The sequence below is a fragment of the Buteo buteo genome, chromosome 10 (assembly GCF_964188355.1).
Source record: "Buteo buteo chromosome 10, bButBut1.hap1.1, whole genome shotgun sequence".
NCBI lineage: Eukaryota > Metazoa > Chordata > Aves > Accipitriformes > Accipitridae > Buteo > Buteo buteo.
Genome location: NC_134180.1, coordinates 6,434,768 through 6,458,938, shown reverse-complemented (window position 1 = coordinate 6,458,938; position 24,171 = coordinate 6,434,768). Strand labels below are relative to the sequence as shown.

The window sequence follows — 24,171 nt, the reverse complement described above, 5'->3', positions numbered from 1 at the left end:
AAGAATGAGACAGAGCTACTCTCCTTGGTCTTGCTACACAGTCATGATGTGACTCAGCGGTGGTTCTGGTCTCTCACACTGACCTTCTAGCTGCAGGCTGTTTTCTACAGATTGCTGAAATATATTACAAGTCCTCATTCCATGTCCTTGACTGCCCTCCTCTTGTAAATAAAGGCTTTAATTTTATTGTGGGTCTCTATCGTATGCATGTATTAACCTTTAGTATATCTGTTGAAGGTTTTATATTTAATTCCACTGGCATTCCATGGCAGGTTCTTCTTAAGTAAAGAGAAATCAAATGTTGTTTTCCCAGTTTTGAAAATCCACTGAAGGCTGTTTGTTCTGTTGGGGGTAATTTTTGTGGTATATTCATATTTACTGAGGAGTACACCTCAGCATGTTTGTCCATAATTACGCAGCAGTGTCAAGTATCTAGTGCATGTTTCCCACTCCTTTTTCAAATACGCTTTAATTCTAATTAATTCAAGGGTAGCTTTCATTTGAAAAAATAGTGAATATGCTCAAAGACGACCAAGTGCAGTAATTCCATTTTCAAGATTGATTCAGCTTTTACTGAAATTGGTTGTGATAACAACTGGTTTCTTTGTTTTAAAAGTCAGTTCCAAAAATCAAGAAATTCTTCAAATATTTTGCTTTGTGAGGTTGTTGCACAGATGGCCACAGAAACAGGTATGGCATATGCCTTCCAACCCAACAAGTACCAAGGCTTTGAATCAAAATAGATAAGGCAAAAAAAAAAAAATCTTGAAAGAGGTAAACTACAGGCTGTGTTCAGGTTATTTTTTTGTAATAAGCAGTGTTACTTTGACCCCTGGGGTACTATCAGAGCTTTTGGGGCAACTTCTTCCTCATTGTCCATCTGTCTTTCTTCCTACATATATGAAAGATGGCTTCCTTCTGGAGGACTTGAAAGGTGTTATGTCAGAGTTTGTCTTTAATGTTTTCAAAGAAAAGATCAGAGGAATTTTTCTGTTTAGGGATGATGCTGAAGTAAAAGCATGAAGGCAGAATTCCCAAAATAATAATTTCTATGTGATTTTTCTTGTAAAGTCACTTGTGGTGAATTGAAGTAAGGAGAAAGTGACCCTTAGTATCTGTATTTTAAAAATAAACCCTGAGCTCAGCCAGCGTGAATCAGGGCTGTGCTGCGAGAGCCAGAGGTGCTGACTTTGTGCAGGAGGATCCAAATGGCTGTGGCTGTCACTCTGGCCTGTGCTGCTCAGGGCTGGCGTATTACCCCTCTGCAGCTGGTGTGGGCGTGGTTGTCTTGGCTCAGGCAGGGCAGAACAACTGGCTGCAGTGAAGATAAATTAATATATGTGTTGTAGAGAGATTGTCTCAGTGTGGAATAAATGTGGTGTTTGAGTTACCTGTCACAGTCCCCTCATGCCTGCAGCATAACGCAGGGACTCCTCATTAGCAGAGCAGGAGGTGGAATCTGCAGCTTAAGGAGTGACCGTGTTAATAGGAGAAGACCACCTAGGCTAAGCAATCTGAAATAAACGTTTTATCTGCATTTGACAGGATTGCTTATTAAAATGGTCCCATTTTACATGAAATTCAGAAACCATCCTGTAACGTCAAAATTGCTGGATGAATAACACGGTGTGGTTGCAGCCTTCAATATCATGACAATTAATATACTGTCTTATAATGATTTGTTTACGTCATAGGTAAAGCTCAGTTGGAGAGATGTTCTCTTGATGTTAGGTACTATTCCAGCAAAAAGGATAGTGCCTGTTGAAAGAACTTGAGTTTTACATTCTGCTTTATAAGTTATCCATGTTACAGGGCTTTTAAGTTATCTGTGCTAATCACAAATAATTCATATTCAAATTTTTTTAAAATAACCATCATATGGTAGATCGCACTACTCATTAAGCAGTAATGATCGTGAAACGTGACTCACAATTGTTTTAATCTGGAGAAAGGAAAATCTTTCTGCCGGTTGCCATTTCTTTCTCAGTGTTTTTAATGTATTTTGCTTTTGTGGTAATGTTGGGAATGTAGATGTTATTCTCAGATAAGGATTTAAGTTTTGTGTTTCAAAATGAAAAATAATGAAAACATGTACTAGTATAAGAGTATTGTTTTAAGAAATCTTAATTTTAGACTAATTAAATTTCTTTTTTTTTTCTCTAATCTTTGAAACAGCCTGGAGAGTTTGTTGGAACAAATACCTGGGAAGCTGATGGAACTGTTGATACTGAAATTCAAAGCCAGCTCACACAAACTAATTAAAGCCTGTATGTTTCCTGCACGAGGGAGAATGAGCATTGTGTAAAAAGTCATGCTCTGCATCTTGTAGGTGTACTAAGTTGTAATACGGATACCTCCCTCAACTTCATGCAAATTCATCCCAACTAATAGATAAGCGCTTTCCCAATCTGTGTTGGCATTCAAGATGATCCAATTCCACTTTGACGTTTTATCTTTGCTAGTTCTGTGGCAGAGAAGTCATGCACATCTGTCCCTTTGTCTTCCTTATTTATCACAACTGATTCTCTCATTTTGACCTAAGATTAGCAGTTCAGGAGTTCAGTGCTTTGCTTAGCTGAATGCTCACAGCTGCTGGTGTGATGAATTAGAAAACATGTCTTTGGGGAAATGGCCCATTTGTGGGAGAGAGTAGGATAACCAAGTGCTTGACTCACTGAAGGGGTTGACTGTACAAATAAGGAGCAATGGTGAAGCTTTGGACTGCAGGGAAGTCGGAACTCTAGATAAAACTAGGGATGAGGAGCTTCTGAGGGCTGCTACAAACTGTAGAATTAAGCACATGGCCAGAGGTAGCAGGGCAGAAGAGGAAGAGCTCTCCTGAAAGGGAACAGAAAGGCTTGCCGAGGGTGATTCTTAGAGGACAGATTAGGAGAGGGCCATCAGACCAGAACTGTATGCCTATTTAGGAATATTTATGCTTTGAAAGGACTGAAGAATCAGTTAATGCATTGGACAAGCATTGCACTGTCCCATGAGCTTCTGGGAAAGAGGCTTTATTGAGAGCTGTGCAGTATTTTAATGTGACTTGAGTATGGCTTGGAAACTTGAGCCTACTACCTGCTCGTTATTTTTCCCAGTTTTCAAGTTAGAATTAAACTTTTTGAGGCCTGGTATGTGATTGTTGAGTAAGAGGGATAGAGATAATCAGTTGAAAAATTTCAGTTGGCAGTAGGCAGGATGTCTGGAGTATGTACCGTATTGAAAACTCTAGGCAAGTATTTTCTGTTTCTCCACCACCTGAACCTCCATGCACAGGACCTGGGTTGTAAGGCCAGAATTTGCCTTTGGAAGAGTTTTGAGGATCTCACAAAGTTATTGCTGCTCATGCTTAAAGTTTTGAGCCTTATTCAGTGTGTATTCTCACAGTGCATGATTCCTTTTTGTCCCTTTCTTCTTCCAAAATCTGTGAAAATGCTTCTATTGGTATACAGTCTGCTTGTTGGTACAGCCTTTGGGGATAAATAGCTTTTCTGCTTAGAGGGCTTTTTGGCAGTTTTTACTGTGTTTTGACTCACTTTGAAGGAGAAGGTCTCACTAAGACTGCCTGACTCTTGCTTTGTTTGGTACTGATGAATTCAGAGAAAGGAGAGATGAATAGTACAGGTGGAAGTAAGCTCCCTTTTGATTTCTGTGTGTGATCTCCCAACCTGAATTCTTAGCTCACTGTGGCCTGAGGCCACTAACTTAATTTTCTTCCTCAGTTCTATCAAGTGATGTCAGCCAGTGACTGCTATTTCTGTAGAGACTGGAGGAAATAGCAGGCATTAGAAGAAAGAATGAAGGAAAAAATCCAAAGCAATTGCTGAATAGCTCATTTGGATTTTATAGGTGCCACCTTCTTGCATTTTACATTTGTACTTTCTCAAGAAGCACACGTAGATCTGGGAATACATGTCTTTATGTATTTGCTGGTACTTGAGATGCCTCAGCTTACTTGGACACCAGTTATGTCTGATGTTCATACTAAGATGTAGTATGGTCTGTAGTTTTTTTATGCAGTGATGGTAGAACATGGTGTTCTTGTGCCTCACCAAAGCAATCAGCATGTGCTCTCCAGTGGTTTTTGTTGAAATTTTTTTTGTTTGTAGAGTTTGTGTTCAGTAGCAGAATACTGATTGTTCCCAAGTGTAAGGACAACAAGGTTTATGTTACCTCACCCTGCCCTGGAAGTAATAAAGGAATGTTGCTTCATTTAATAATACAGCCATGGGGTAAGTGCCAGACAGAGCCTGCAAAGGTCTTCAGTTTTTGTCTCTGCTGCTTTTTACACTGGTAACTTAGCACTTTGTTTATGAAACTAGTTTGACAATGGGTGCTGCATTCAAGTTCAAGCCAGGTTTCTTAAGCCTTAGTAGGGAAGCATGTCCAGGTTCCTGGAGGAGGAATATGGCAGAAACACCCATGGTATTTCAAAATGTGCATATAATTCTTGGTTTTTTCTTAAATTTCAGGAGGGTAGGTTTTGCCTTGTTCAGGGATCTGCTTGGCAGGATCTCATGGGAGACTGTCCTGACAGGCAAAGGAGCCCAGACAGCTGGTTGATCTTTCAGGACAATCTCCTCCAAGCACAAGTGTAGTTCATCCCGAAATGCAAGAAGGCAAACAAAAATGGTAGGAGGCCAGCAGGGATGAACATGGAACTGTTGATTGAGCTCAAACACAGAGTGGAAGTATCAGAAAGGTGCAAGAGGGGATGGATGTCCAGGAGGAATACAAAAGTGTTGCCTGAGCATACAAGAATGGAGATAGGAAAGCCAAAGCTCAGCTGGAGTGAGGGATGTGAAGGGCAACCAGAAGGGCTTCTGTAAGTACACTGGCAGCAAGAGGAAGGATAAGAAAAATTTGGGCCCACTAGGCCCTCCTGACCAAAGACATGGTGAAGCCAGAGGTACTCGGTGCCTTTTCTGGCCTTGTTTTTAGCTGGTTAAACTAGTACTTGTTTTTTACTGAGCAAAACCTAGGAGTTGTACTCATCCACCTCATTGAGGGATGATCAAGTGAGAAGAACTGTCTGATTTGCATTCTGACGTGGATGAGTGGCATCAGCCTGAAAGCTGTGCTGTCGGTCATACCTGGCAGTCTGCTTGGGAGCCAAACACTCGGCAGTCAGAGCAGCCTAGCAGCAAAGGAGCTGGCAAGCGGAGCACAAGGTATGGAAGTTAGTAAGTAATTTACGCTGGGTGAGGAAGATGTTCGCTGGAGATCTAGGTAAGCAAGTTTGTCTGCTTGCTGGACTTTTATTTGCAGCTTGTAATGTTTGTTTGGGCATTTTATGCTTTTTTCTGGCACAGAAGTCTCTCAAGAGAGGGTGTATATGAAAATTATTGCCTTTGAACAGAGCAGTACATGGCGAGCCTGCACCATGAGGCTGGGGTTAATGGCGGTGAAAAGCTGAAAAGTCTAAGAACCAAGGCAGAGCAACCCAGTTCTCTCAGTGGGCTGAAAAGAGGTGTTATCTTAGTCAGGGGGTTGTGGAGGCAAATTTTGCCTTTCTGCTTTTAAAGTTAGGAGTGAAGAATCAAGCTTGTGTTGAACTAGTAGTGGAAGTAAACAAACTGTGAAAAGGCCCTTGAAAAAGTTGAAAAATTGCAAACTTAATTTGTTCTTGGGTGGGCAGGAGACATGAAATAATTTGGCAGGAAATGTCAGCTGATAGATCTAAGTGAGGAGAACATCTGAAAGCCAGGAAGTTGAGGATAAACTGGTAATTGATGGAGAAACAAGGCTGCACACATCATTTCAAATTTTCAGCCAGCTTCCAAGAAGAGGATGTGAAGAATGAAGTCTGGGTGAGGAGAGTGAGCCTGGAGAACATAATGTTGATGATTACAAAGGGAAGGAGCTTGTGGTTTTGTTTCTTTTACTACTAGTCAGAGTTGAAAAATAGTCTTATTTCACGCAAAACAAAGGGGAGATTCTGCCAGAAGTTGTGGTTTTAAGGAAAAGACAAGGGCATTCAGAATCACAAGAGAAAGAGATGAGAAAGCTGGAAAACAGGGGAGAAATAAAGCAGAATTAGCTGCAGTAAAAAGAGATTCATACCCAAGATTTGTACCCAAGATTTGTACCAGAATCCATTTGTATGATTGGAGATTCTGCATCAGTTATCTCCAGAGCAAGCCAGGCTTATAATAATCTGCAAAAAGTTCAAAGAAATGGAGGTGTAGAGAGTGGTGGGTTCTGTAGGAAAGTTACTTTGACAAAGAGTGAGGAGAAAGCAGGCCAAGAGAGTGAGGGTTAATATGTGGATCATAGACTGGAACTGTAAGGAAAGATTTTGATTTGGTTTTTTGTTTTTTTCCATGGGAGGACATTCTTAGAGAGGCATTTTTTTCAATTGATAAATTTCAGCAGAGTCCCTTGGACACTGTCAATCCGGGGTTAAATTCACTTGGTGATAAGAAAAGCCTTAAAGTGGTGAAGAACCAACAGAGGGATAGGGAAAGAGAGGGATCTCAGGCAAAGGAAATGTTATGGATAAGGCCAGATCAGAAAACATGTATGACGCCAGGATAGCTAACAGGGATGAGGAAATGGAAATGAACATATCAAAGCTGAAGTGAAATTTGAAAAGGTTAATGTATTCCCTTCAGACAGGAGACTGGAACTAGCTAATCTCCATCTCAGCATGCTGAAAATAATGGTACATGTAATTAAGAATTTTGGAGCAAAGCTTTTTATCTGTAAATTTTACCAAGTCTTTAGTGACAATACTTGATATACGTTAGAAAAAAAAGTATGACAAATGTTAGAAGAAATACATGAAGAAAAAATTATCTCAGCAACTATAATCCCAGTATTGTGATCTTTAGTGTGAAGTTTTTACAAAAAAAAAAAGGACAAAAAACCCCTGGAGATTTGAGATTAAGCGATATTAAATATGATATGGGCATTCCAAAGATAGCCTATGTTGCATTAATCTGAGCTTTCTTTGTTAAAATTCTCTATTTCTGCATAAGAGAGGTGCAGTAAACTCCATGCCTGAACTTGTAACTTCTCTTGTGTAGCTGTAACAGGTAGTTTTATTTAAAGTGGGAGACACTAGGATTATGGGAAGTATCAAATAGGTAAGAAACTGCCTAAAAGAGCTATCAGGAGAGAATTTACCCATGGAATTATTAAATAATTGATTTCTTGGCAAAGTTAGGTAAAGGTTAAAATGCATAATATGCAGCAGTAACCCAAATTCAGGAAGTACAGACCAGAGTAGGACTAGAACACAATGGCTCTTCCAATTTGAAATAACAGTAGTAACCTTTATAAATATAGAGATGACTGTTTCTTGACCCCAGCTGCTTCTTAGAAAGATAGGACAGGCCTCTCCATTTTGCTCTCCAGCATGTCAAGATTTAAGAGGCTTTTCTGGTTTTAATTATTTCAGCCATAGCGCCATGGAAGAAACAAAGCAACTTGAACCAAGAACAATGTAACTGCATCCTTATGGTGGTGTACTTCCACATTAACTAATAATTTCCCCTGGGGCAGTACTGTGCTGCTGGTGGTTAATTAAGCCCTGGGAAAACTGGCTATACCAGGAAAGCTTCTGCAGGAATACTTGCACTGGTTCTGGCAGCAACGTTGTTAGCATGATGCTGCACTTGAGCTAATAAGACTTGGCAGACCTAAACAGCTTGGCCCAGAGCCACTTCAGGGATGTTTGTACCTGTGGCATTGTCCACCCACAAACCTGTATAATCTACCTGCAGACAATGGACCATCTCTGGTATGATCGAGAACTGGAAAGCCTTCATAGCCAGAGTAAGAGGATTGAGGTGACCTTGAATAGCACAGAGTGCAGAGTTGTGTATTTGGGGACTAATTTGTATTAAAAAAATTTGCATTAAAAAATGCTGATGTTAGCATACTAATACTAGACACTCCTCTCAGAAATCCTGTTCAGAAACAGAATCTAGTCAGAAACGGAGGAATGTGCAAGGAAAGGGTTTCTGTTTCTCTGGCTATAGCTAGCTGTATTAGCTATATACAATATAGAGAGGTTTAGAAGCAATGGACTTGTTTAGCCTAGACAGTGAACTATGAGAGAAAAGTATTGTTCTATAAACAGTAAGAACAACTTGTTTGTGGTGAAACATGGTGTTAATGCAAAAACAAATGGCATTAAAATTTTTTGTTGTGGTTATTTTGTACCCACCAGAGGGTTTAGGAATTGGCATTTCTAGTATGAGCAATTGATGCAAAAACATTGAGATGCCTCTAATATAGCTTGGTACCCTTATTGAATGGATTAGTGTTGCCTGTCGTAGCAAAAAGCTGAAAATGGCCCAGTGAAGTCTTGGCTATTCCTAAAACTAACCGCTTCCTGAGGTAAAGAGGAGGAGGAGACAACTTAGTGAGTTCTATGTTGGATTTTGGAAAGAAGTTGGGAGTTCTGTGCTATTGGGTTCAGAATTTCTACAGCAAAGACCAAAATTACCGTCACATCAGTGTTACCAGGATCTGCTGCTCTGAGATTAAGGCAGGGAGAGGAGGGTTGGGGGAAGGAATATTAGTCAAAAAGCAAATTAAAAACTCCAGTGTAAGCTTTTTTTTTTTAAAAAAAGGACTTTTTTCTTGTTTTAAAAGCAACTTGAAAGCTCCGGTGTAACCTTTTCTTTTATTATGGATCTTACCTTAACAGTATAAGCAGTGAACACTGGCTAATGCAGTAATGTCTAGTGTAACACTGTAGATGTAAACTGCAGGGCAGATACCTACACCTAGTCTTCTTCAGTGAGAGTTCTTCACAAAGAATCGTAAGTCTTTTCTCTCTGTTTTTCCTCCACCCTTATCTCTTATATTCACGTATGTAAATTTACATGAGTATTAATGTACCTATATATTAATGTTTAGCTTGGGAATAGGTTCTGTAAGTAAAGCTGCAGAGTAACTCTTTGAAGATGTAAGCAACAGTTCATTTTCTCGCTAAACCTGCTTAGCCATTTTACTTGTGAGACAAGGAGTAACCTTTCTAGCTAGATGCCGTGCTTCTTCTTAGGCAGTTCTGCTTTGAAAGTGAAACTGTATATAAATATGTCCCTAAGGGGTTTAAGTATAGTAGTGTTCCTTATCTATGGTTTAGGGTTCAGGGAGCCTTGCAGTGCTGCTCTCTGCTGCAGCATGCAGATACTGCAGGTGCATTCCTGCATGCCAGCACAGCAGTTTCTGCTTTCCTTGGAGCAGCTTAGTGCAGCCTGACAGCAGAGACCTTTGTAACTCTAAGGATTCAGATAAAACCACCAAGTTTAAAAAAAAAAATCATCAAGAAAGGCGTGATTTAACAAAGTAAATACAGTGGACAGGGCTGCAGGGCTGCACAATGTCCAGTTGCTTCAAGACCTTATAGCTGTGTCAACTTAAAGGAGCTTTGTTGGATTAATATATTGAATGCCTGATCTTGTCACAGTATAGGCTCAGTAAGTGTCAAAGCCGTGTCCTCCCTGTCCCCATGGCATAGCTGTGATACTTCTCTATTCTTGATTTCATTCTTACATGTATATTCTATGACAAACTTAATGCTGTTCTTCCAGCATTTACTATTTTGCTCACTATTTGTGAAATCCTAATGCTGATCTGTTTAGTGTCAGGTATGGGAGAGTGTTTTGCAGTGTTGGTTTTTTCCTTTGTTCTTGCTGAACTTGTGCAAGAGGCTGTCTCTCTCTTACACTTGTATTGAGAGCTGGAGGGCTTCGTCCTGTATATTATTACTAGCTACAACTAATAGCACAGGGTGCTCTGTGAGGCATAAAGAACTTTTGAGAAAGAAATGGGCCTGTTTATGCTTTGCTGTGGGTGCTCAAATGGCATTTTAGACACACCATTGTCTTCAGCTTTCCAGCTGCTTTGACTTGGTAACTTCGACTGTGTAAATTGCAGAAGATAAATATGTTGCTTCATACTGTACGCTTTTCTATATTTTTTGTGATGTGTAAAGATAGCTGCAGAGATAAAGGTATCTTCCAAGAAGGTGATCCTGACTACATATAGTTTGCACATGAGAGTAGATTAGATAATGGCTGTTTACTTCCTTAGTGCTTTGAATCTAAAAATGTTCCCCCTAAGCAAATTGGAAGACTTATTTTATATACTCCCCACAGAGAGCCCTTGGCAGAGTTCAGCTGCTGTCCCCTACCAAGTGTGCGTTGCATCTTTTTGTGTTGCTGCCAGATAGATAGAGTTCTGGAGGGAGAATCCATGTTTGTGTAATTGCAAAGCTAGCTATTATGGCAGCTTTCCCTAGTGTGCCTGCTGTCTCTGCACTGTGTGATAACCCTGTCGTACTGAAGCAATGTTTTCTGATGAGCTGAGGCAGGGAGGAAGTATATTTTCTCTCTATAGTTCTCCTGAGTTATTCCTGATATCCTGATGCTTTTCCTGACTAGACCTGAGGTTTTTAACAGCTAAGAAAGTTTACCAACACTTTTGAGGTTGGTGTCTTTCATGCCTTTTAAAGCTCTTTGTAATTCAGACACCTCACTTAGGTTATCTGACTTTTCTAAGCTGGTATCCAGTACCTATCTGAAGTGCACAAGCTGTTTTGGAACACTGTCACCTCATTTCAGAGTGACAGTGTGTTGAATTCGTTATAGGCTAAGCCCCTATTATAGGCTAAGCCCCTACTCATACAGTTTGCTTCTACATAGACACTTTCTGCTCTGCTCTATAACTGTAGAGTTTTGTGCAGGAACTTGTGTTCACACAGTCTGCAGGAGACTCGGGGACATCCTGAAAACATGGTTCACCAAGGCTCTGAGGTTCAGCACAGTAGCCAGCCTGTCCCCTGGGCTTATGTCTGTGTCACCCAAACAGAGCTATACTGGTTAATAGCATGTTTATTGAGTAGTCTGAAAAGCTTCCTCGAGCATGTATGTATGTGTGCTTCAGCTAGCTTCTCTCTTTTTAATGCACAACAAGCCCTGTCACCACTCTCCCATGGTCCTGGCTGCAGGTGCCTTTGCTGAATCACCAAAGGCCAGAGAGAAAGTGAACTAGCGCTAAAGGATCATACATCGCTGCCAGAGGAAAAGGGGACAGAGAGTGGGTAGCAGATGTTTCCACCTTAAAACAGCCTTGACAGGGAAAGTTAAGTTATACTTTAGGCCCCAGAGAGTTGTAGAGACTCAAGATTTGGCAGGCAACTTAAAAACTGTTGCATCTTGATTGTCAGGCTCTTAAAACAGAATTTGAAGAGTCTACATTTATTTTATGTTCCAGTGATTTTTGCCCAGACATTGCACTGGAAGGAGAGCTAGCAGAAGGAATGGAGAACAGCCTAGAAGTGAGAGCAAACCCACAGTTTCCAGAGTCCCAGAAGCTGCACCAGAAAGAAAATACTGTGATTATTGTCACACTGAAAGCTGGTAAAAGACCTAGATGTTCTTTTTGATGCTAGTGAAGTTGGATATTAGGCTTACTGCCACTTCTTTTGGTTGCAGTTCTGCAGTATATCAGGCTTTTGATTTTTAGGAGGTATTTTTATGTTGTGGGTTTTGGTATCAAAAGCTGAAATCGGGGAATGCAGGGAGGAAAAGAATGCATTTTTAGTAAGATAGTTTTTCTTTGGGGAAAAGGGGAAAGTGTGTTTCTGCTTTGTATATCTTAAGTGGTCAGAAAGTTTACATCCACTTGGTATCAATTACACATATATTTGTAATCAGCTTTGTCATCATACTGAATTGGCTGTGCATGCTCCAGGAGAAATGAGAGTCAAATTTGAAGAAATACGGTCCTGTTCTTCCCTGATGTAGTCAGATCAAAAGGCACATTGAGATGAATAATAAAGTCCAAGTCAAGAAAAGACATTATGATTCAGATGGTATCCCTCAGACTCTGCAAAATTCTGGAATAAGGCAGATCTTCAGTTTAACTAACAAGGAAACTACTTCTGAATTAGAGGTATCTTCAAAGTCAAATGTATAATTCAGTAGAGATGCTTTATGACGCTCAGGTCAGACGCTTAAATTGTATGCTTTTTCCCCTGGTTTCGTAAGATGGTGTTTCCCATGTGCTGTTCAGATGATCTCAATGGGCATCTCATTCCCATGCTTCCCCTTTCCTTATTCTGTGCCTGCACAGAGTCTGTTTGACTTCTGTTCAGAGCTTCTTTTTGGGATATTTGTTGTTACCAGCTAGAATGAGCAGCCTATATTGGAGGGCAGTGCAGCTCATATCTGTGTATAAGGTAGAATGATCTAGCAACAGTATTTTTGTGTTGAATGCTTCATTACACCCATTCCACTGTCTTTTATGCTGCTAAATTCTCTGATCATGTATGTAAATCCCACCTTCAGGCATGGTCTTTAAAATTACATTAAGAATCCAGCTTACCACTTAACACAAAAATTCTTGCCTGAAAGTACTTTCCTTAATCATTTAAAGCAGAAGATATATCTTTTTTTTTTTTTAAAGGAGAAATCTCAGAATAATACTAATTATAATGCATGCATAAGCACACATGCATACAGTGGAATTGCAATGTGTAAATAGAAACAAATAAATACAAAAGATCAAAGACTAAAAAATAAGGATATGTACATATAAAAGAACACTGGCAGCCAGCCCTGGAGCAGACTTGCCGCATCCTTGTGATACCAAGCTGTCAGTCGTGTAGAAAGGAACCTATGAACCTGAGAAGCTGCAGTATTAAATTTGAAACTTTCTGATACATCTTGCTGAGAATGACACTAATGTTCTGTTGAATTCTGAGACACTTATCTCCATTTTAGCCCTTTTTTGGTTCTGTGCCAGGAGGCAGCAGTCACCTAGTACCTGATAAAAATCTGCCAGCAGATTACCAGTTCCTTGGGCACTGATGCGTTCCCCACCTCTTCTGCTTTCACAGCCAGATGCAACCTCGGTGAGGGTGTAATCCTTCCTCTGCTTCACTGGCTTGTGCTGACAGGTTTGCTGTGTACGAGGCTGTCCTCAGTTTTTCTGGTCTCTCTTCCTTCCAGAATGGCGCGCTCTCTGAATGAGTGGCTGTGGCAGCATGAGTTCTGGCTGCCCCCAGGAATCACCTGGCAGGACATGCAAGAGTCTGAAGACGTCCATTACCCTCAGCCTCGTGATCTCCTGCTCAGTATCCCTTTTGCTTTAATCTTGGTTGTCATTCGATGTGCCTTTGAAAGGTAAGTTATTTAGTAGTGTTTGGGGTTTTTTAGGGATAATGCTGGCAGTTTGGGTCCAAAAGCTGGCTTTATTGTCTGTGCTCATGTATAACTGCAGAGGTCCACAGATACTCCAGGTCATAAAGTCTGCTGAGGTACATTTTCCAGCTCTTTCTTTCCAGCCCTGTGTACTGGCTAAAGTGTGTTAAATATAGGACATAAACCCTACCCTTAAGGTCTAATTGTAAGCAATGTGACTTCCTACACTTAATACAGGTAGGCCCTAGATGAGGTTTATAATTGTGTTTTAGAAGGCAGACGTGCAGTTTTGTGTTCTGTTGCACGTTACTTGCTGTTTCTGCGTCAAGCGCAGCAGAAATCATGTTTAGACTACGCAAATACAGTTACGTCTCCTTTCTCTTGTGTAGTGGGGATCTGGGGTATCGCACCTGACAGATAAGCCTGAATAAGATGCATTAGATGGGGCTGAGTCATCTGACCTCAGACTCAGCACCACATAGCCACACGAACATGTGCATATCACTGACCACTGCTCAGGGTTCAGGAATGTCATTTCTTTGGGAGTGCCGTGTAGAGACATTTGTAGCTGCTTCGTTCTGGCCAGAGCCATTTGAGTGTTTTGCCTATTACTCTTCACTGCAGAAAATTTGGAAGTTATGGCAAAGGCACAGCTAGAAATCCTGCAGGGTTCATTGACTCTGAGTTTCATAAGGGTCCTGAGCTGGTGTTGTTGCTTTGTGCAGTTTAGTCAATAGTTAGTGTGGTCTGCAATACAGTATGATTTGCCGGTAGATAACAGATTTACCATAGTGTCAGCCATTGTCAAGACTGCACAGTCCCCTTTCATGATTTTGAATACTCTTCAAAGTTGTCTTCACTGGATTGAAAAATCCCTATTCCTAGTTGCTGATCAAAGAGGTAATCTTTTGAAAGAATTTAGTCAAGTCTAGAGTGGTTTTAAGCTTAGGAAGAGGGGAAAAATGACTTTTAAAGTGTTTTTGTCATCTTTTTTTTTAAAAAGTGGCTGCACAAGAAAAGGAAGCAGACCTCTGTAAGGTAGAAAGATGTTTCTTCTCCAGATTCTCTGTGATACAAGGACAGCTTGGAAAAGTTTATAGAAGTTGAAATGATTCAGAGCTCTGCTGTGGAATGTTTCTAATAAAAAAAATCATTATAGCCAGTATTTTTACATTAACACAAATCCATGAATGATTCTTCAAATAATCATTTTATGAAGCTACAAAATTGGAATCCAAATCTCTTCTTTGTAAACAATATGTTTAGTATGCGTTCCATAAATTCCATGGATTTTATCCTGCACTTTCCTGGGGACACAGGTGTCTCGGTTACCTCTGCTGATGTGGGAACCAAGGTATTGTAGGTAACCATTAAAACACAAGTGAGTTGCATTTCTTCCTTGCTGATCTGCAAGACATGCCTGAATACAGTACTCCTTCGGGCAGGCACTGTCAGTCAGTGACTTGGACACATTTGCAATGTGAAGCTGGAGATTAGCCCCTGTGTCCTGCATTGACTAGAACTGTCCAATTCTAGGCTCCCCAGTACAAGACATGAACAGGAAGAAGAAGGAGCCGAACTCTTCTCAGTGGTGCCCAGTGACAGGAGAAGAGGCAGTGGGCACAAATGGAAACGTGTGATACTCCATCTGAATATAAGAAAATGTTTTTCTTACTGTGAGAGTGGTCAAACATTGGAACAGGTTCCCCCAAGGGGGAATGGAGTCTCCATCTGTGGAGATACTTGAAACCCAGCTGGACACAACCTTCCACAGCCTGCTGTAGCTGGCCCTGATTGAGCAGCCGAGGTGGGCTGGATGATCTCCAGAGGTCCCTTTCAGCATTGATTCTGTGCTGCTGTGACTCTGTCCCTTTATCCCCATTCCTCCTGCCACGCAGCTCCTAGTCAATCTAAATACCTTTTCCATCCACTTTAAGATGCAGATGGCCAGGTAAAAAGACTTTTTGCTTTCCTATCCAAACGCTGCCTCAGCTGGGAGAGTTTCCACAGGCCTGGTCCTACTCATTAATTTTAAAGCTGTTTTGATTCACAAACTTCATTAAATAAAAGCTTCTTGTCACACCCTTGAAAAAAGATAATATCACAAGCCCATTTTACTGCTCCAGGAAACCTATAATCATACCACTATCTTACCTATGCAAATTACAAGCCACTGTTCTGAGCTGTATTATTGTTTGTCCTAACTATCTACAGTCATTTATTTCAGCATGACATTTTCTCATTCTCAATCATTACTCTTTCACACTCAGTTCATCCTGGAGAAGAAAGCTTCCGCTAGTGAATGGGAGGTATGAATCAAGTCCTCTGTTGCTCCGTTACCTTGTGTGTACAGTGGTGCTAGCCCTGTTTAAAATAATTTGCACAAAGTTTGAGAATTGCAGACTGAAAGGATGCATGTGTTATTTCTCATTCTCCGTGTAGATGGCCTTGACTTTGTAGCTTTGTACATCTGCTCTGTGGGTCAAAATGAGTGTAACTAGTGTACAAGTTTGGTTTTGGTGGGTTTAGCTTGGCCTCTGGCAATTTATTCTACCCTCACCTATTACTTGCAACTGTGCATCAGGCGCAAAGCGTTTTTTTCCTCTAGATACGCTCTGTGTTCCTGATGGTGCCTGCTCTGGGATTTCAGAAATGCTGTAATATGTTCATGTCATTTATCTGTGTCAGAACTCCAGGAAAATACTAAGAGGCAGGAGAAGCCCAGAGGATTTTCTGCAATCCCTCATTCAGCAACTACATCAGCCACCGTGCTTGGCCAATGGTTCCATCTTCTTGGTTTGGAGATTAAACCTGGGAAAGACCCCTCTTCCTCGAGCACAGATTTTCCTCTCCTTGGAACCTGCTGGCTGAACTGGGCAAAACTGAGACAGCGACATCCTTTTAACAACCAGTTATTCTGTGGATTAGGTGGTGGCTGTGGGAAGAGGACACGCAGTAGCTGGGTGGGGCCTGGGAGAGCTGAGGAGGTTGTGGGTGCAGCCTTGGGGAGAAGAAACAGCTCACACTTCGGTGAAGCAACTCTGCAGTGAGCCAGTTTGCTCTGGGGAAGGTGGGAAAATGGGGCATTCAGTGCTGGAGAGCAGAAAGCTTGTTATCGCTGCAGTGCTCCTAGTCTTTGCCACAGTACTGAAGCAGGTACTTGGGGATGTAGGTAATGATGTCCTGACAAAAGAGAGGACCCAGAAGCTGGGAACCTCTCCCCTTCCTTTGATGTTTCCAGATTGTGCTTGTGAGTAGGAGATATGCCCTGCACCCCTAACTTGGAGCCTGATTTTAAGGACCTCTGTACCTTAGCAGAACTTTTCCCTGGACATATGCCTGCAAGCAGGGATGTCAGTTTCTCTTTTAGTTCTATAATGTTTGAGACCCTTTTCCATAAAAATCAAATTCTTGGGAGTGCTATGATTATGAAGGAATCACAGCTTCTATTGCAAAGTGTTTCTTGCCTATATGGTTAGGAAAAAATGTGGGAATTGAAGTGCTTTGAGGGGATAGTAAAGCAGAAAGTTGAAAAACAGAATTTACATACAATTTAATTGTCTGATTTTGGACTTGACCAGTGATTTTTGGATATTGGGGAACTGAAAGCCAATGTCAGTGAATTTGAATCCAAATAGTTGCCAAATTGCACTAGAGGAGGATTTTAGTCAGAAAGATTAGGTCTTTTCTTAGGAGGGTTGTGACAGTATGTGAGCCATGTGTTGTACATTAAAAGAAAGGGATGCTGTTGATCTGCAGGGAACAGACACTTGAACTGAGAACCAGAAGAAAGATGGAAGAGGGCGCCCCATTTCAGATATTTTATTTTTAAATGTATCTTTCTGAAATTCATTTTGCACAGAGACTTTTGTTGTTGATCAATAATCAGGAAGGATCTGAAAACAGCTTCCTGTTAGGTTCTATAGGCAGGGTTTTTATGCAAAGATGTGGGACACATTGTAGTATTTCATTGAAGACTGGGAGCTGACTTGACTCAGTTTGGACAGTAGCACTGTAGTGACTTGAGATCTTGTATCAAACAGAACAGTCAGTTTAACTTCAATATGAAGCATTCTTCTGTAAGCAAGAGAAGGTAGAGACTACTCCAGGAGCACAGGGATAGCCCTCTGCCGAAGGAAAGCATGAGGCTAGAAGAGATTGTGCAGTTCAAAGAATAGAAGTTCGGTTGCTGCTGTCAGTGGTTCTGCATTTCTTAGTACTAGAAGATACTTGCAGAGTGGCACCCTTATAAATTAAAAAAACTTTAAAAAAACAAACCAAAAACCACCACCCCACCCCCAAAGTTAACCTATTTCTTGTATCTCACGCTAACTCTGAAAGCCTCTGCAGAAGGTGTGTAGCCCACTTTTGCAAGGTGGAGGAGTATCAATTTATGCCCCTTCATGATTAATCCGTTTAGTTTCAACTTCAGCAGGTTTCACACAAGACAGTTTGTTCTTTGGTGATTACTGAATAAAATGCCTTAGTATGAACTTTCCCATGTAAACCATGAAGTGAGAGAGGCTTACTGATGAAGAAGTAGGCTTGAGATAAGAATCATCTCACTGACTGCGTCTTGCCTTACCTAGCGTGGTGAGCAGTACAGTTTAGTCCTCAGACTTTCTCCTTCTGTCTTCCAGAGAGCTGATAAACTGCCATGATGAGACATCCCTGCAACTGAGATGATGAATCTGTGATGTTGAAATCAGTACAAGCATCATCCTCTTAGGGTTATGCTTGGAACAAGATTTAACTGAAAACTGAGTCAGAGCATACATCCAACATGTACAAACGTCCCTTAGGAAGAATTTCAGGCCTTGATTTCCCAATGATGTTCATAAAAGTAGGATTGGTCCCATAATTCATGGTTAAACTCAAAACCTCAACAACAAAATAATTGTAACTTTGGTTAATTACACCCTGTCTTCATTAACTGCAGCTGGCTTGTTTCTGTTATAGTGAAATTTTATGCCATGACCATGACAAACCAGCAGGAAAGAGAGAGAAGAGAAGACAGGGATTAAACAAAATTAAGAAATCAGTCAGGATAATTTAAATAGTTTTTCAATAAAAAACTTGTTGGCAAGCTGCCCTGACACCTGGCAGAAACGTTCCCTTTCCTTTTAACGTGTCTGGAAAATTTCAGACCTTTCAGTTCCTGATGTGGACTGATAAGAAGCTGCAATAAGGTTCTTCAACAACAGAACTTGATTACATCTTCCTCTTCAGAGGAGCTTGTCTCAAATGACTTACCTTTGAAAAAGAAAGATCAGGCCCACTTCAAGGGATTGCTTAATATAAGAACCAAGACCTAGTGCAGAGCGTAGGTTAAATGTTTGAGTCCTCAATTTCTGTATAGTTGCAGATATCATTGAAATACTGTGTCATTGTTCTTAGCACAGGACCAGCCGGTCCAATATAACTGTTAACCCCTTTGATATTAAACATATCATAAGATTTAACATATCATAAGACTGAAACATTTCTTAAGAGCGATCAGAGCTGAAAAACAAAATTCCCAATGATGCCTATATTCCTCTGCCATCCAGCAGTCTGCTGGTTGCAGCAATGCCAGGGTGGTGCTGAATTTCACTGAAACTAATCAAAGCTTACGCATAGCTTTTGCAATAACTATGTGTCTTGTTGGAAGGTAGCTAGCAAGCACATTTACCCCTGGCCCTTCTCTTACGGTAGAAACATATCTTTGTCATTTGCCTTGGTACATCTTTGAATGTTGCTGTAGCCAGTGATGTCAAAGGAATTTCCCAGAGATGGTGAAAAAGGACAACTGATGTACAGGCTGGTGGGCTGGCTGTGCAAAAGAAAGGTGGGAATCAGCTGTTACACGAGTGAACAAAATGTGTAACCATTCTGTGTTTTATGCCTTAATATAAGAGAAGTTACAATATTCCTTAGGTAGGTGGTCTGTTTATAAAATTGCTTTTGATACCTGTTAATTAAATTAAGAAACAGGTTCTTGAAAACTTCCAAAAGACTCTTCTGGAAGGATGCTTTATCTAGAATAGTCCCTAAGCACATGCACATATGGACTATAGGCTGTATGGTTAGAAGAGACCACAGGCAACAACACCATATAATCACAGTCATAAATATGTCCCATACTATTTTTAAGTAAAACATCTTTAAACACCTACGTAGTGAAGTAGTTTCCACTTTGCAGCTTTTTTTGCTGCAAAGTAAAAAAAAAAAAAAGAAAAAAAAAAAAAGAAATCCTGTTCTGTGTCTGAATCATTATGGATAGCTGATCAGAGGACCTGCCTGAACAGCATGAAGACTGACCAGGCAGAGCAGGCTTGGGTCTCAGCGCCTGCTTCGTCTGCGTGGTATTCATCAGCTTGTAACCACCCTCAACACCAATTTACAGCTGGTAACCCAATAACTGTTCAGGGAAGCTGTTAGCACCTTAAGCAAACAACTTTTACTCCAAAATACACAGATAAGGTTTTCCAGCGATTTTGCCTGTTTGGTGTTCGGCAACAGTGCTGAAAAGTGCTTCAACACAGACAGTCTGCTCTTTTTTCTAATGAGACTAACTGCATGCCAGTGGCAGTGTGTAAAAGGTAGTGATTAATAAGGAACAAATAATTCTCCAGAAATTCAAGGAGAATGCGGTTAATTTGGGCAAGTTTTTTAAAAATTGATTTGCCAAGTTTCCTGTTTGTGCAGGACCTTGCTTCACACCATTGATGAGTCCGTTTCCTACTGCCGAGGGAGAGAAGAGTGTTTGTAGTGGAGGAGTTGAATTGTTGAGCACAGCAATTCTGTGCTGGTTTGTTACCTCTTGGTAATTTTTTTCTGTTTATGCAGATTTTTTTATTTGCATTGTTTCACTGTGAAAAACTGAAGATGCACAGCTAGCATAAGCATCCATTCCTTGTGACTAGGTTTCTAGTTGCTATGTCCTCATTTTACAACTGATGTTTGACTTGCATTAGGAAAAACAGAGGTAAGTTACTCCAGTAAAGACCAAGTGGCGTCCTGTTTCAGCAGGACATTTCTTCTGCACTAATGCCACACATCCAGTAGAGCCTCCCTCTTGATCCTGAGCCAAGTCCTTAGTTCAAGTGGATGCCATGTGTGTTCAGTATTCTAGATCAAGCAGTGAACAACATATAGGCCTTACCATCGATGTGGTACTCCGCATAAGCTGCAAGCAAGCCAAAGACCAGTGATAGGTATCGTGGCTGTCTCTGCAAGCCTGGGTTTTGTGCCATAATCCCGGACACCCAAGCAGTGTGGATTCAGAAGCTGACAAAGCAGGATATAGCATTCCCATCCTCATGTAGTTTTGGATATTGCAGCACAGAGCTCAGGACAATAGAATACAAGTCCCACTGTTTCTGCTGTAAGTTTGGGTTTTTTTCTTCTCAGTTTCTTTGTCTATCTTACCTGCTTAACACAATACTTGTGCGTAGATTCAAAATGTGGGAGGCAGCTGTTATGTGCTTGTGCTGGTTTTGGCTTGGATAGAGTTAATTTTCTTCATAGTAGCTAGTATGGCGCTATGTTTTAGATTTGTGCTGAGAACAGTGTTGATGATACAGAGATGTTTTGGTTATTGCTGAGCAGTGCTTACACAGTGTCAAGGCCTTTTCTGCTTCTCACCCCACCCCACCAGCGAGTAGGCTGGGCATGCACAAGAAGTTGGGAGGCGATACAGCTGGTACAGCTGACCCCAGCTGACCCAGGGGATGTTCCATACCGTATGATGTCATGCTCAGCATATAAAGCTGGGGGAAGGAGAAGGAGGGGGGGACGTTCGGAGTAACAGCGTTTGTCATCCCAAGTAACTGTTACATGTGATGGAGCCCTGCTTTCCTGGAGGTGGCTGAACACCTGCCTGCTGATGGGAAGTGGTGAACGAATTCCTTGTTTTGCTTTGCTTTGCTTGCGTGCGCGGCTTTTGCTTTACTTATTAAACTGTCTTTATCTCAACCCACGAGTTTTCTCCCTTTTACTCTTCCAATTCCCTCCTCCATCCCACCAGGAGGGAGTGAGGGAAGGCTGTGTGGTGCTTAGTTGCCGGCTGGGGTTAAAGCACAACAGTACTACATCATGTTTTAACAGTGCTGCAATATCAGAAATCGCTGTTCAATTTTTGGCTGGACCTTTATCTTTTCTTCTGCAGAGCCATAGCCCTGCCCCTCAGTAGCAAACTGGGTGTGAGAGACAAGCAGAGACCAAAAGCTCAGCCCAACCCCATGCTGGAAACATTCTACAGTACACGCTGCAAGAACCCTGAAGAGGTGGGTCCTTTCTTGCTTTGCTTTTGTCTGGCTTTTGTGTCCTTAGCCAAATAAAATCCCATTTGGAATCCTGAAGTTTGGTAATGCTGCTCATATTTGGAAGCTCAACAAAGCAGCAGGAGCCCCTACAGCACTGGCCACCTGACACCAGCCAGTCACAGGGGTCATTCTGCAAATGCCATCAGCTATCAACTCTGCTTCTGAACATGTGCAAGTAGCAGTTTTCTATAGGTAGCATTCAAAAAATTTAAATCCCAAACTTCTATGGACAGGAAACTGTTCTCCCAAAGGAAATAATGACAATTCCTGTCCCCTCTTGTGTTTGCCTTATACATGGCACAAACTGAAACACAGGATGCTGTGTCTGAACATCAGGAAACACTTTCTTACTGTGAGGGTGACCAAGCACTGGAACAGGTTGCCCAGAGAGGTTGTGGAATCTCCATTCTTGGGGATACTCAAAAGCCGTCTGGACATGGTCCTGGGCAACCAACTCTGCATAGCTCTATTTGAGCAGGGGGGTTGGACCAGATGGCCTCCAGAGGTCCCTTCCAATCCTAGCCATTCTGTGATGGCTTCTTTTCATATATTAGCAAATCCATGTCACATCAGCTGCATTGAACTCCCACATTGCTAGTCCTTGCAGCTCAGCAGGTGTGGATTGCTTCATGCTCCTAGTTCTGGGGTGGGTCATTCTGTTGCTGTGCAATCCATGAGTTTGAGATTGGCCTTTCAGGAAGCCAGCTAAAGTCTTGGCTGTCATTGCAGTGATGGTAAGGAGTGTCAGAAAACTGCAAACACAAATGGTGGGTAGTTTTCCCATGTGAGATAAAAAGAGTGTTCTCGAAGAACTTGGCAGGATAATCCAGAGTTATAATGGCTGCTGCTGAGGGGAAAAAGCATTGGCAGGATTGTGAATTGTCAGGCAGTATTAGGATTTAACCTTGTCAGTGAAGTCCCTGGATGTGACCCCTGTGATAGGGAAAGGAATCAGATTTTCTTTCCGTTCCTTTTTGCAGCCTTTCTTGGCCTTGAAGCAGTAGCTATTAACCCTTACCAAGGATGTATGAGCAGGGGGCTGGGGTTCCAGTCCCAAGGGGTAGTCCTAGCATGAACACGTTGCTGCCTTGACAAGGCTGTTCCTGCATGGTTCGTGCTGCAGTGGGGCATGTGAAGCCCCAGGGCATTCAGTACCAGGTTAAAAAAAGAATGGAGGCTAAAATAAAAATGCAGGCATTCATCCGGGTTGCGCAGCCAACCTTTCTTCCCAGCAGTGGGAAGGAGTGTTTTCAGGAACACTTGCCAGTATGGTGGTCCCCAGCCTTCCTTCTGCCTGTCTGTCTGTGAAATCTGCACATTTCTCAGTAAAACTACTCCTGTCACAGAATCTAACGCAAGGTGCAGCTTTGCGAGCAGGTTTTCCCCACAGCTCTTCCTGTACCCACGCTGCATTGAAGCCAGCACTTTTATCCCAGAGAATCTGTGATACCGGAGCATATCTTCACCATGAGACTCCTGACAGCAGTGTGATGTGGAGCAAGAACAGTGTAGCTGGCTGCTGCCTTGCTCTCTCTATTCGCCAGTTACACCTCAGCCAGTCTTCTAGCCTCCTCCCTCTCCCATGAGCTGTCAGACACCTGCTTATGACTCAGCTTTTACTTGTCCAATACAAGGTGAGATTTTGCTGTTCTCAGCAGCCTTCTTGAGAGGAATGCCACATTATGGAGCAGCTGGGGAATATAAGTCAATATGTCCATTTCTCTCCACCTCAAGAACAGAAGTCACTAAGTAAGAGTGGAAAGAATAACATCTGAAAATTAGTAATGAACGTACTTCTGTACAACATGCTCGAACTATGTAAGTCATTCACATGATACCATTAAGGTAAATGCATTCCATGAAAAATCATTGCTTTACTTAAAAAATAAGGCTATCCATGGTGACACTTCCAGAAGGAATATAAAACATGACAAACTTTTTTCACGTCACATGCCAAACTCTTAAGAGCCTAAGGACAGGAAGAAAGGTAATTGCAGGATTTCTGTGGGTAATCTATTGAAAAATTATCCCTAACATGTTTACCACAACAGGGGAATATCCAGTAGGAAAATGGTGTTGCCTCTGCTCACGACATCAGTCAGGTTATTGGCTGATACTGCACCAGAATGCTGAAAGGCATGACAAGATTCGGTGCAGAACTTTATTTCAGCTGCAGTAAATCTTTCTTGGACTGACAGATTTAAGGGACTTGGTCCCTGAAGACCGGATGAGGAAGTGATTCAACCACAAACTCCTGTAAGGAGGCGAGACCAGCATTTGAAAGGTGAAACTGTAGAAGTTCACGTAAAAAATGTAAAGATTCAACATTTAGCATTAATAACCAGTTGTTTATGGGGGGAATGGAAAGATTTTCCACAATCTGAGCTCTTTACACTAAGAATGGACAGCTTTCTGAAAGATGCCTTAGCCTGAACAGATTTGGGCTTGCCAGGAGCCTCCAGCGGGGCTCTGTGGTGCGTCAGACAAGATGCCCATATTGCCCCTTCTGACCTCTGAACCTGGATCTGAACCCTGCTTCCTAACCTCTTTTCCAGGGTGAGCTGATCAGTTTAGCCAAACAGTGCGACCTGCCAGTGAGGAAGGTGGAGAGGTGGTTCCGGTGCCGGAGGAACACAGACCGACCCAGCCTGTCGAAGAAGTTTTGTGAGGCCTGGTGAGTGGGAGCACAAGTCATCAGCAGC

At 41.7% G+C, this 24,171-nt stretch overlaps 1 protein-coding gene across 8 annotated transcripts in view; it reads left to right on the top strand.

Annotated features, from left to right (window-relative positions):
- The window catches only part of LOC142035818 (ceramide synthase 4-like), a 51,322-nt gene that overhangs the window by 10,393 nt on the left and 16,758 nt on the right, over positions 1-24,171 (top strand). For 4 of the 8 annotated variants that reach the window (XM_075038365.1, XM_075038359.1, XM_075038358.1 and 1 more), the window contains 3 exons: positions 12,972-13,145; positions 21,313-21,430; positions 24,025-24,143. In XM_075038365.1, coding sequence (XP_074894466.1) covers positions 12,973-13,145; positions 21,313-21,430; positions 24,025-24,143 — 410 coding nt within the window. In that variant the 5' untranslated portion in view covers position 12,972. Of the gene's footprint in view, positions 1-2,180; positions 2,268-5,087; positions 5,230-11,232; positions 11,379-12,971; positions 13,146-21,312; positions 21,431-24,024; positions 24,144-24,171 lie in introns of those variants that run through there. The other 4 variants (XM_075038363.1, XM_075038364.1, XM_075038361.1 and 1 more) reach the window with 4 other exon arrangements.